This window comes from Notolabrus celidotus, chromosome 6 (assembly GCF_009762535.1).
Source record: "Notolabrus celidotus isolate fNotCel1 chromosome 6, fNotCel1.pri, whole genome shotgun sequence".
Lineage (NCBI taxonomy): Eukaryota > Metazoa > Chordata > Actinopteri > Labriformes > Labridae > Notolabrus > Notolabrus celidotus.
The window spans coordinates 17,034,977-17,046,987 of record NC_048277.1 but is presented as its reverse complement, the minus strand read 5'-3'; the positions used below and the strand labels follow the sequence as shown (position 1 = coordinate 17,046,987).

Here is a 12,011-nt window from a genome sequence, read left to right as displayed (position 1 = left end):
GAGTCACAAAACGAACAAAGAAAGAAATGTCTGGGTTTCGGTGCTCTGTTGGTGCAGCTGCTTTTTCCTCTTTCATTGTGTCGCCCGGTTAAGATTACTTCTCAGATTCCCCTGGATAAAGGACCCTTTGCCATTCCAGTTTTTACAAACTCCTTCAGCCTCTCTCTTCAGTGTTGACTGCTAACAAGGGTGCCTGAAATGGGATCTTGTTTGACATGTTTTTCAGAAAGCCCTCTCTAAACAAGGATGACTTAGTCCAGATGAAGACCTCTCCCTGGTTTAATTTACATCAAGGAAACAGTCCAACATCAACACCAAGACAAACTTCATTTCATCAGCTATAACTCATTGCTACAAGCTCAGACTCACAATTAGACATGACAGAACAATACAGTCTTTTCATAATGCTCTGTGTATTTTTACTAAACGGCCACACTTGACACAGTGTTAACTTACATGTGTAGCTCCTGTCAGCTCTCGACAGCATTTACTCTTGAATGATCTGTCTTGAAACTAACTGTTGGTAAATGTGCAAATTTCACTGACCTGCTGTGCATCTCATAACTTTACATCTCTGACGTGTCAAACAATAAGTAACATGAGATAAAGGCTTGGAAGTGAGAAACAAGGCAGTTATAAACTGGATGACACCCTTTGAATGCCCTCGAATCAACCCTGCACAGAAACCACATAGTTTCCCATGGTGACGGCAGCTTGTGCATGCTCAAGTAACCTACAGAGGACTTCACCATGAAGCTAGTGGACCAACACATTAGGCCTCATTAACAAATGTCCTCCTAACTTTATTCTTGAATTTGATTTGAGAAGGAGCCGGAGAAAGTCCTAGTCAGACTCAGATTGCAGAAATCTTCACACCTGTGTTTTTGTTGATATGCCATGCCCTAACATGCAGGAAGCTTGTTCGAGTTGTTCCATATTACCATACATCAATACCCTTGACTTATTTTAATTAATGTATTTATGTGTTACATATGCAGAATAAGGTATACATGATAAACAGGTTAACCCTGACAAATCAGTACTTAAATGTTCAAAGAATGCTCCTGAGTGTTTATAGATCTTGACATTAGCCAAGAAGAAATCCCAGCTGAGAAGTTATCAATTGTCAGAATATCTTTGGGAACTGTTGTGGCTTTAAGAAAATAAATCCTTCCTTGGAGGTGTTGGTGAATGTGACTCAGTCTCTCAAATCTTCATTCTACTTTTTACACCATGTTAGTTGCTACTTTTGAGGGTCAAACAAAAACTTTACCTGACTGACTTGAAGTGTTTTTTTCTAAACCGGTATCAGTATGATTTTAAGGGTGGGACAATTGCAGATTAAATTTGCATATATTGGTAAGATTGATAGATAGGACAGTGGATAGAATAGGATACATGGAAGAGAGAGTGAGGAACCTGACAAACCAGCGTCCCTAGATCTGTTGAATTTGAAAATAGACCTTCTCAAAGAAAGTTTCGCGAGGATCTGTTTTTAATGACAGCAACGTGAAGGCTGCTCTCTTAAACAAATTACTAAATTAAGTTAAATTAACATTGTTATATAAGTCAACTAATGTTACTGTGCACGTTGTCTGTTCAGCTATGATGCTCTGCTTCGTGTGCTGCAGACAGTGCTAGGAGTGTTGAAGGCCACTCTGCTTGAAAAAACTAAATGATGTTGTGCTTTTGAAATAATGTCTAGAATTGCTTTGTGCAGTAAAGGATCTTAAACTAATATGTTAGTGTTCCTCATAGACCAAAAATTTGAAAAGAAAAACTGAACTGTGTCTTTCCATCTATTTTCTTTTTGCACTTTGAGAAAGCCACTGAACTTTTTGAAGCCCTTTTATCCTGGCTTGATACAAATAAGGAGAATGAGCAGATCTCCCTCTGCTTGGCTGTGAAGCATACATCAAAGATCGGCCAGACATGTTCCAGCTCAAAGGAGATGGTTATGATGGTGAAGTAGCAGCACTCACTCTTACATTCGCTGCCAGCTTTACTTTTTAGCCACAGGTGGTTGGTCGGGTATAGACCAAGTGTTGTTTTAGAGCGAGTATTCAAATGGTGAGTTTTAGCCTGTGACTCTGCATTCTTTATTTGCATGTTTGTGATACGGCAGCTACACTACAGTTTTACTATGTAAATCTTTGTTTTGATGGCGAGTGGTTCGCTGGTCTATAGAACCACAGCATTAAGATTTAACTTAAACTTTGACAGTTGTGTTTAATGGCAAATCTCTTCTCTGCAGGCTGGTGGATGACCGGTGTGTGGTCCAGCCTGATGCAGGAGACCTGGCTAACCCTCCTAAAAAGTTCAGAGGTGTGTAGAAAAATACACTCAACTCAACTTAACTCTCTCAACTCAACTCAACTTTATTTATATAGCACCTTTCATACATAAAAACATGTAGCCCAAAGTGATTCACAGAATAACAGAGAGACAAAAAACAACAGCAATGGTAAAATTATAAAAAAAGGCAGGATTATAAATAAAATACTTCTACTATAGTGGAAAGAAAAGTTAAAAATAAGGTAGCATTAATAAGATCAGATGAATACAAGAAATGAATAGATAAATAAATAATTAAATAAGATAAATAAATGTTAAAGCAAAGATTAGATAATAATGATTAAAATAATAATAAAAACACAGTATATTAATACCAAAGACATCAAAACTATGAAAGAACACATATGGAATTATTTAATTAACAAAAAAGTGTTAAATGAATCAGAAAATGTTTTATATTTCAGATTCTGTAAAGTAGCTCCCTTTTTCCTTCATGACAGCTTTGCACACTCTTGGTATTCTCTCAGTCTGCTTCATGAAGTGGTCTCCTTGAAAGGTTGAATTAGCATGAGCCTTGTCAAGAGTTAATTTGTAGAATGACTAGCCTTCTTAATGTGTTTGAGACCATCAGTTGTGTTGTTCAGAGGTAGAGTTAGTACCCATTGGATAGCCCTATTTGATGACTGTTGTCATCCATATTATGGCAAACCCATATTATTTCATAGTTTTCATGTCTTCAGTATTAATCTACAATGTCAAAAATAATTAAAATGAATGAAACCCATTGAATGAGAAGGTTTGCCCAAAGCTCAAGGTAACACACACAATTACACAGAAACACAAACACACACGTGTTCAACTGTCAAGGCTGACCAGAGCATTTGCACTAAATGTTTTGTAAGACAACATTGAGATTTTAGGAAAACCTCTGTGTGTTTAACGTGGCTTCACTGGCCTCGGCTGTGTAAATAACCATTTACCCAAAGAAATGCAGTTTCACCACATTAAAACACTTGAGTGGCACTTAACATGCCTCACAGAAATGACTCCTGTGTGCCTAAATTCTTCTTGTCTTTCTCCAGACTGCCTCTTCAAGGTGTGTCCCATGAACAGATATTCAGCCCAGAAGCAGTTCTGGAAGGCAAAACAAGGAAAACAGGGAAACAACAACACGCAGGGAGACCTGTTTAAGAAGTTACAGGTAGCAAATGTATTAAAATCATTATCTACATTGTTATTTTTGTTTTAATCATATCCTAAAGCTTTTTTGAAATATGTTTTATCACTCAGCATGCAGCCGAGCTGGAGCAGAAGCAGAACGAGTCAGAGAACAAGAAGCTCCTTGGAGAAGTTGTCAAATACAGTAATGTCATCCAGGTACAGCCTATCTCTTCTGCAAACACCTGCAGAGGCAGACTGTCTCCAGTCCACAGCCTTTGTTTTTGTTTTCTTGTTTACCAAGGTTGCGTGTCTGCCATCCAACTCCTGATAGTTCAAGGGAATTTTTTAAATGACCATGGTGTGTGGTTTTATTTGGTCTCACTGATTACTTCTTTCTTGGTTTCACACTTGGATTTAGAAAAAAACCCCTCATATTTATCTGATATTGCAGAATGTTTTGAGGGCATTGTACTTTGTCATGTAACTTCAGTAAGCAGACCTTATCACCAAACAGTCTGTCTGGGTTGACTTCAAATGCTAGCAAATTTAATTTGTTAAAAGCAATCAGGAAACTTGTTTTTGCATGCACATTTTTTAATTGGATGCAGATATTCTTTAAATTAGCTCCTCCTAAAACTATTTTAAACAAAACAGTACACTTTTATCACATATTAAAGCTTTAATAATGATAATGGTATGTTTTTCCTGTTAATGCATTTCTTAGCTGAAGTAGCCATGCAAGACTTTTAATTGCATTCATCAGGGTCTGAATACTGCCTCCATGCTGCCCTTCTTGTATCTAACCCCTTGATTCCTGTTCTCAGCTCCTGCATATTAAGAGCAATAAGTACCTGACGGTCAACAAGCGTCTCCCTGCTCTGCTGGAGAAGAACGCCATGCGAGTTTCTTTGGACCCAGCTGGGAACGAGGGCTCCTGGTTCTATATCCAGCCCTTCTGGAAGCTCCGCAGTGAGGGAGATAATGTAGGTTTCCTTTCACTTCACACCGAACGTAAACAAACATAATTTTCTTCTCTCTTACAACTGCAGCAGATATTATTTCAGCTGACTTTTTCATCCTGTCAGTTCATTGTTTGTCATTTTCCAGTAACAGTTCTGATTTTGTCCTTCCTCTTTGGCTTTAGCATCCTATGGTTAAAGGTATTGCTCTTGATTGTGCATGGTGTTTGTGCATTATTCAGTCGCACACTGAGCATCATTTTAAAAAGCATGGATCCACCAGCCCTTGACTGCATGTTGACTTTAAGATCAACCTTTAAAGCATCTTAATAGTTGTTACTGCCTATCTACTGAGTGCCACTTATGTTATTTCAATGAATTCAAAATGTATGTAAAGATTCTAATAGTGCTTTGGAGTAAATGTCATGAGGCATCCATATTTGATGCCAAAGTTTGCTTGTGTGTGAGATCCACTCTAGCGTGCAGTCTATTATGACTTTGATTTTGAGTGAGAGCATGTGTTATGCAAGCCATGGTAGTGTACTTTTCATTCGCCACATCTCTGTTTGCTTAAAAAAATCTGCTTTTGTGAAGAGCTCAACCCCTCACTCATGAGAGGCTAGGCCTGTTTCTGCTGCACATATCACCCTTTGTATAATTTAGAGGATGTTTGCAGACATCAGACAAACCCCATGCATGGTTACATCCTCGCTTTCTGTTTGATCCATTTGAACACTGCTGGGATTTTTTAAGTTCCTGTGTCTCCTACTGGGATAAAACTGTCTCTTACTGCGTTCAAGGTGGTGGTTGGAGACAAGGTGGTGCTGATGCCAGTGAACGCAGGGCAGCCTCTTCATGCCAGTAACATTGAGCTGCTGGACAACCTTGGCTGTAAAGAGGTGGGAACAACATTATTATTGAGAGGCATTTCTTGACTTCTCGTTATATTTGATCTCATGTAATTCTCCAAATGTGTTTTACATAAAAACACCTAAAAGGTAGAGTCACATGTGACACGTGTCTGATGAAAATCTGTGTGTTTCTTCTACCTCTCACTCTAACTCTGCAGGTTAATGCTGTGAACTGCAACACCAGCTGGAAGGTCACCTTGTTCATGAAATTTAGTGACTACAGGGAAGATGTGCTGAAGGGGGTACGGTTTACCAATTTTAAAGCTCTATCCTCAGTTTATGTTTTAGCGCGGCAGCATGTAATGTGCACCTCCTTTGGAGCTGTCAGCATGAAGTTGTCATGCAGCAGTCTCATTATTATTTTTCATGTCCTCTGTCAGGGAGACGTGGTGAGGCTGTTTCACGCAGAGCAGGAGAAGTTTCTGACCTGTGACGAGTACAAAAAGCAGCAGCACGTCTTTCTCAGGACCACGCTGAGGCAGTCTGCCACCTCGGCTACCAGCTCCAAGGCCCTGTGGGAGATCGAGGTAAGACACTCTTAGCAATGAACAATTTCTCTCTAAGAAAGAGGAGCACAACATTACATTTTTAAACCTTCCTGTCATTTGAGGAATGGAATTAGCTTATTTGAAATGATTGATGCTCCAGTATTTAGTGCAGAAAGAAGTCATATTCATTAACAGGGTTCCCACGCGTCCTGGAAAACCTGGAAAACCTTGAAAACAGTTGACCAGTTTTCCAGTACTGGAAAACACCTGAAAAATGGGAGAAAAAGTCAAATGTCCTGGTAAATTATTCCAACATGACTGCGTGCGACCTGACACGATTAAAAAAAAAAACACATCCCCATTCATTGAAAGCTGAGTGCACGCTGTGCTGGAAAAGACAGCGACACAGACCGGTCCGGCTGCGTGACTTTTCCACATCTTTTCTCCCTCACTTGGTCATAATCATGCATTCACAGAAAATGGGGGTAGACTATATTGTTTATGTTTTATGGTAAATTCACCTTGTGGAGTGCTCTTTTGATTCAAAGAGTCCTATATTTAAGTTAATGAGTGACCAGTGGAGTCGAGCAGAGAGCTCAGGGGTCTGTGCCTCACAACTTTCCCTGCAGGCTGAGAGCTCAATCACCGTACTGTAGCTAGTAGGGGTGCAAACTGCTGATAGTGAAAAAAAAACGGAACAGAAGGAGCGACACAGCTGCAGGAAGACAGTTTAAAAAATTTTAAATTGCTGAGAGAGTTCAAAACTTCACTGAAAATGTCCTGGAAAATGATCTCTGGAAAAGAGTGGGAACCCTGCTTAAGTATCAATTAGCCAATCAATCATTATAAAGATGCTGTAAAGCCAATAAAATGGTAAACTTTGCCCTTGTCAGCTTAAATAATCATAAAACGATAAATGTTGAACTCTTTAGGCCTTCATCAAACAGATTTATTTTTTAAAAAAGAATAATTTTCTAACCATTTGGCTGAATTTTCCCAGATCATACCAGCTGTGTAATATCCTCAGCTTTAACCTTTATTTTTTAGTCTATTGTTCTGCATGTTCCTCTTATCAGCCTGCACTAAATTGAAGTTCCTGTTCTCCCTCAGCTGTTTTTGCCAAAACGTACTTCTGTTGCCCTATCAGTTGTTGACATGCTGTTATACAAGTGTGACATAGAAACATTCCTGCTGCACTTGGCACACTGCATCGCTCTCATTCTGACTCGCTCAGACGCTTCAGTGATAGGCTGGACTGATGTCAATGTGGCGAGTACTGAACGTGAATCTACACACCTCTGTATTATTCAGTTTGCAGATCACTTTTTAATTTACAATTGTTGACCCAGAGCTGCTCTGTCTACCTAATAAGACCTGTATTTAATGAGCAGTGTTGTAAAACAGACATTAAGCAACGTCTTGTACGATGTCATATGAGTCCCTCTACATGATCATAGACCACTAGGAATAAAAACCAGAGTGACATTAGACCATAAACTGGCAGGACATAGACTAAATCATAAAAAACAAATTAAAACTCAGTGTTTTGGGTGCATAACTCTCTATATTCTGTGTCTCTATGTCAGGTTGTGCACTATGACCCCTGTAGAGGTGGAGCTGGCCAGTGGAACAGCCTCTTCAGATTCAAGCACTTGGCGACAGGAAATTACCTCGCTGCTGAGGTCAGTTCTACATCAGAACCTTTCTCAAGCCTGCACAGTGCTTCTTCTCTCATCATTTAACTTTCAGAGCTGCTAATAATCATTTTACCTTTCAGAGGAATAATTGTGTTTCTTTTCAGCATGTGATTGAGCTCAGTCAAAGAGGAGTTAAGCTGATGTGCTGTAGGTGGCAGTGTTCCCATTGATATGGACAGCGTCACCCATCTTCAGCTCATGAATAGTTTGGGTTTGGGTGATTGGGGTTGATAATGATGTGATTATCATCAGAGCTTTGTGAATCTGAGTTCACTGACCATTTTGCTTCTCTGCAGGTGAACCCTGAATTCAAAGACAACAGTGTGGAGCCGAAAGGAGAGGTGAGTCAGCTGACAAGGATGTTTAAATGCAAAATCAAGTCCACACATCCTCGAATCAGCCATTAATTATAGATATTTTCTTGCTTTTGGACGTACTCATAGAGAATAATTATGATTCAAGACATGAGCAATGCAAATAGTTTTCCATTCAGCAACAAAAATTGTTCAGATTGCGCTTCACTGAAAAAACGAATATTAACAGTAGAGAAGATTATATGAGTGTTTCAGGGGAACGAACGATTATCTCAGCAGTTAAATATTGTCTAGATAACTTCAGGCCCCTCTCCGTCTCAGTGGTCTTTGGTTATGCAACACCACTAGTTCTCTTGCTCTCACAAAGTTATGTGCACACACACAAACTCTGAATCTATATCCAGACACTTCTTTCGGCTCTGAGCTACCTTGCACATTTGTATTCTGGCGATGGAGAGGAACACGAACACAAACTCTCTCAGCCTCACACTTTCTCATGCACACGCTGAATTTCAGACACACAGGGGGCTCCTTACATAACGTCTGGGTGTGGGGGTGCCCTGCGAGAGGAGATGGAGGGGAGGCAGACGTGCTGTCTGCTCCGCTCCGCTCGCTTGTGCTAAGCTGGTGGGGTGAGTCACCAGCAGAGGAGGAGAGGAGGAGAGGAGGGGGGGCAAGGGAAGGGAAGGAGGGAGAGAGGAGTGGGAAGATAGAAAAGCTGAGGCGTGGAGGGAGCTCTGGGGAGCTTCCCATTGACATGCAGAGAACAGTGGGAGAAATTAACCCTTGGCATTATCTGCTGCATCTGCATCAGTTCAGATTGTACCAGCACTGCAGAGTCTAACACAGCACACTGAAGACTCACAGATATGGCTGCGTTTGTGTGTAATTTAATACCTCATTAGTGTAAGAAGCTGTGACAATGTAGTTCTGCTCAAATCCGTCTGTCCTCAGTTATAGATTGTATCCACAGTTTTTTCACATTCATCACTATTTAACTGATTATGTAGAAAAATATGGCTACTTGGCACAAAACCATGTTTATGCTCAGTTTTTCATCCATTTGCAGCAACATCACCCAACATACACTTTATAGTTCACATCGATGAGGTAGAATCTTTAAAATGCAGCAACAAAATATATAATTTATAAAAACTGTCAAATGTAAAGTGCTGTTTTGCATGTTATCCTTTTGGTGTCGTCCTGCTGTGTGCGCTGCCCTTAAACACTGAAATATTTATCAGCTCATCACTTTGTGTGCAAAAAGATCATCTTTGAAGTTCAGAAACACAAGTAATGTCATAATCTAGAATAAAATACACGCATTTTCTGTGTGTAACAGGAAATATTTTACTGTCTTATAGTATTGGAAAGTGAATGTAATTAAATTAACTTAGCGAACTTTGGTATTATTATGATTGTCCAGTTTAATCTGTCCGCTACGGAGTGTCATAAAAATGAATTGGCTTCCTTCATTCAACAGGCATTTCAGAAACCAATGATATCTTATTTCTTTATCACACGTGAAGCATAAAAGAAGGCAATGACTTTTATTATATATTTTTTATTTAAGAAGATGCTTTCAGGATTTATCTGTTATCAAAAAAAAATTATGTATTGTTACAAAATTTTGAGATTTTTGCCAGTTAGCCAAAAAAATGCGCAACCTGATTATTCAAGGTTTCTCAAGTTCATTTCATAGAATTCTGGATACATCACAGACCTAAAATTTATCACAATAACTTGTTGCAGCCAACTTCTGTCCCAAAAAGTCCCGGACTTCTTACAGAGTAAACACCCTCGCCCCTCTTAATGCAGTTTTATTTTGACTTAAATACGGGCTGAAAATATGAAAGGACCATAAAGGGAAATGTCTTGTTGAATAGTGATCGTCTAAAGATTGTTAGGACAGAATAAAATTCCCTGTGTAAGTGTTAAAGTGATAAGTCTTTGAAGTCTGTGAAGTATAAGCATTCAGACTGCTGACATTCATTTCTAATTTGTTTGTATGTGTGCCTTTTTCTGTTCGTGTGTGTGTTGTAGAATGAGTCAGATATTGTGTTCACCAAGAAGAAGCATCAAGCGGCAGAGAAGATTGCTTTCACTCTGGTCTCTGTTCCCCATGGGAGTGACATTGCATCTCTGTTTGAGCTCGATGCCACCACTCTGCAGCGGGCTGACTGCCTGGTGCCCAGGTCAGTCACTCACAGGGGGGCAACAGGAACAATAACAAGATAGATTTTCTGTGGTTGTGTCCACTGGGGCATTTTTTTTAAATAGAGTCACAGCCCAGGGCTGAGCAGATTTTTTCAGATAATCTGTCATCAGGGTGAGCTCATGTGCCTTATTTGGATGCTGAACCATCTGCTCGTGCGAATAGTCATCAATTAAGTGTCATTTTGTTTTAGGATAGAGATTAAACTGAAATACACAATACGGGTTACTGGATAGTTTCTCAAACAAGTGAAACCTGTAAGAAACTCATGACAGTTGCTCATTGCTCTGGCAACATATACATGTACATATATATAATACATACATTATGTAACAAGGCTAAGAGTCTGTAGCAGGGTTAGCTGCTCATTCAGGCTTCATTCAGGCTTAGCTATGCTGGAAATCAATGCTAATGTCATCATGCAAAGAAGTTCAAAGCCCTTATATGCTAACATTTAGCAGGTTATATGATTACTGTGTTTCTATTAAGTATGAAAGCATGCAAATATTTGGCATTATCTCAATATTCAAAGAACAGTTGAGTTTTTCAGGTATTTTTCCATGAACCAAAGTTCAGGACACATTAATATTTTGACCTGTTGACAGCACAGTACAAGTATCATTTCTCCTTTCACCATGGGGAGGACATCTGTGTCTGTACCAAATGAAACGGCAATCAATTCAAAAGTTTTCATGATAAAAACTTAAGTGTTGGTCTCATGGCAAAACTAAAGTAAATTACATGGAATCACCAAAGTTAGGAGCTCTAATTGTCTGGGTGGATTGAATCCCTGTACACAGTTTAATGGCAATTCACACAATCCCAGAGAAGAAATATTTGTATAGACCAAAGTCCAAATGCAGACATTGCCACCCCAAACGCCCCCACATTTTAACATTTGATATGAGGCTAATTGGCTCACCAAGATAAACCATCAAGCATGAAATAATATTATTTCATGGATATGATTTACTCACCAGGAACTCCTACGTAAGACTGAGACACCTGTGCACCAACACCTGGGTGACAAGCACCAACGTCCCCATTGATGCAGAGGAGGAGCGTCCAGTTATGCTCAAGGTCTACACACCAATAATCACATACACCACATGCACCACATTTACACAAAGAGGCATTGCATAAATGGATACAATATTTAAAGGTTCCTTTTTGGGCTGTCACACTAGATTGGCACCTGTCCCACTAAAGAGGATAAGGAGGCTTTTGCCATCGTGTCAGTCCCTCTGTCGGAGGTCAGAGACTTGGACTTCGCAAACGATGCTAGCAAGGTCCTGGAGTCAACTGTGAGGAAGCTGCAGTACGGCAACATCGCTCAGAATGAGAGGAGGTACAGATACATGAACACAGCAGAAGAAATGACATTATATGGTGCACATATTTTAGGGTTTCATATGCCAATTTATTTGCGATTATCCATATTTCAGGTTTGTGACTAAGCTCCTGGAGGACCTGGTTTTCTTTGTTTGTGTGGTACCAAACAATGGCCAGGATGTGCTGTCTGTGGTCACCTCGACACCCAACAGAGAAAGGCAGAAACTTATGAGGGAACAGAACATCCTTGCACAGGTCAGCTGAACTCATATTTTACAACGATTAATGTTTGACCATGAGAAGTTGATTTGGACACAGTTATTTCTTCATCATCGTTTCTGTTCTTGCAGATCTTTGGTATCCTGAAGGCTCCGTTCACAGATCAGGGTGATGGTCCGATGCTGAAGTTGGAGGATTTGGGCGACCAGCGCTATGCACACTTTAAATACATGTTAAGACTGTGCTACAGGGTGCTACGCCACTCCCAGCAGGACTACCGCAAAAACCAGGCATGTGTCATCCTTGTACACAATACAGAGTTGTCGTTATGTTGATGAAAAGGCTCATTACTAGAGAGATGTGGAGCAGTTTAAAGCAGTTAAAAGATATACCCTATGTTTAATACCCTACGAGCCGACG

General features: G+C 39.9%; 1 protein-coding gene across 4 annotated transcripts in view; it reads left to right on the top strand.

Moving 5' to 3' along the window:
• The window catches only part of itpr2 (inositol 1,4,5-trisphosphate receptor, type 2), a 71,684-nt gene that overhangs the window by 3,281 nt on the left and 56,392 nt on the right, over positions 1–12,011 (top strand). For all 4 annotated transcript variants that reach the window (XM_034685284.1, XM_034685282.1, XM_034685283.1 and 1 more), the window contains exons 2-15: positions 2,255–2,325; positions 3,378–3,496; positions 3,586–3,672; positions 4,281–4,439; positions 5,216–5,314; positions 5,485–5,568; positions 5,707–5,853; positions 7,401–7,496; positions 7,808–7,852; positions 9,869–10,020; positions 11,021–11,120; positions 11,228–11,388; positions 11,486–11,627; positions 11,723–11,881. In XM_034685284.1, coding sequence (XP_034541175.1) covers positions 2,255–2,325; positions 3,378–3,496; positions 3,586–3,672; positions 4,281–4,439; positions 5,216–5,314; positions 5,485–5,568; positions 5,707–5,853; positions 7,401–7,496; positions 7,808–7,852; positions 9,869–10,020; positions 11,021–11,120; positions 11,228–11,388; positions 11,486–11,627; positions 11,723–11,881 — 1,621 coding nt within the window. The remainder of the gene's footprint in view (positions 1–2,254; positions 2,326–3,377; positions 3,497–3,585; positions 3,673–4,280; positions 4,440–5,215; positions 5,315–5,484; positions 5,569–5,706; positions 5,854–7,400; positions 7,497–7,807; positions 7,853–9,868; positions 10,021–11,020; positions 11,121–11,227; positions 11,389–11,485; positions 11,628–11,722; positions 11,882–12,011) is intronic.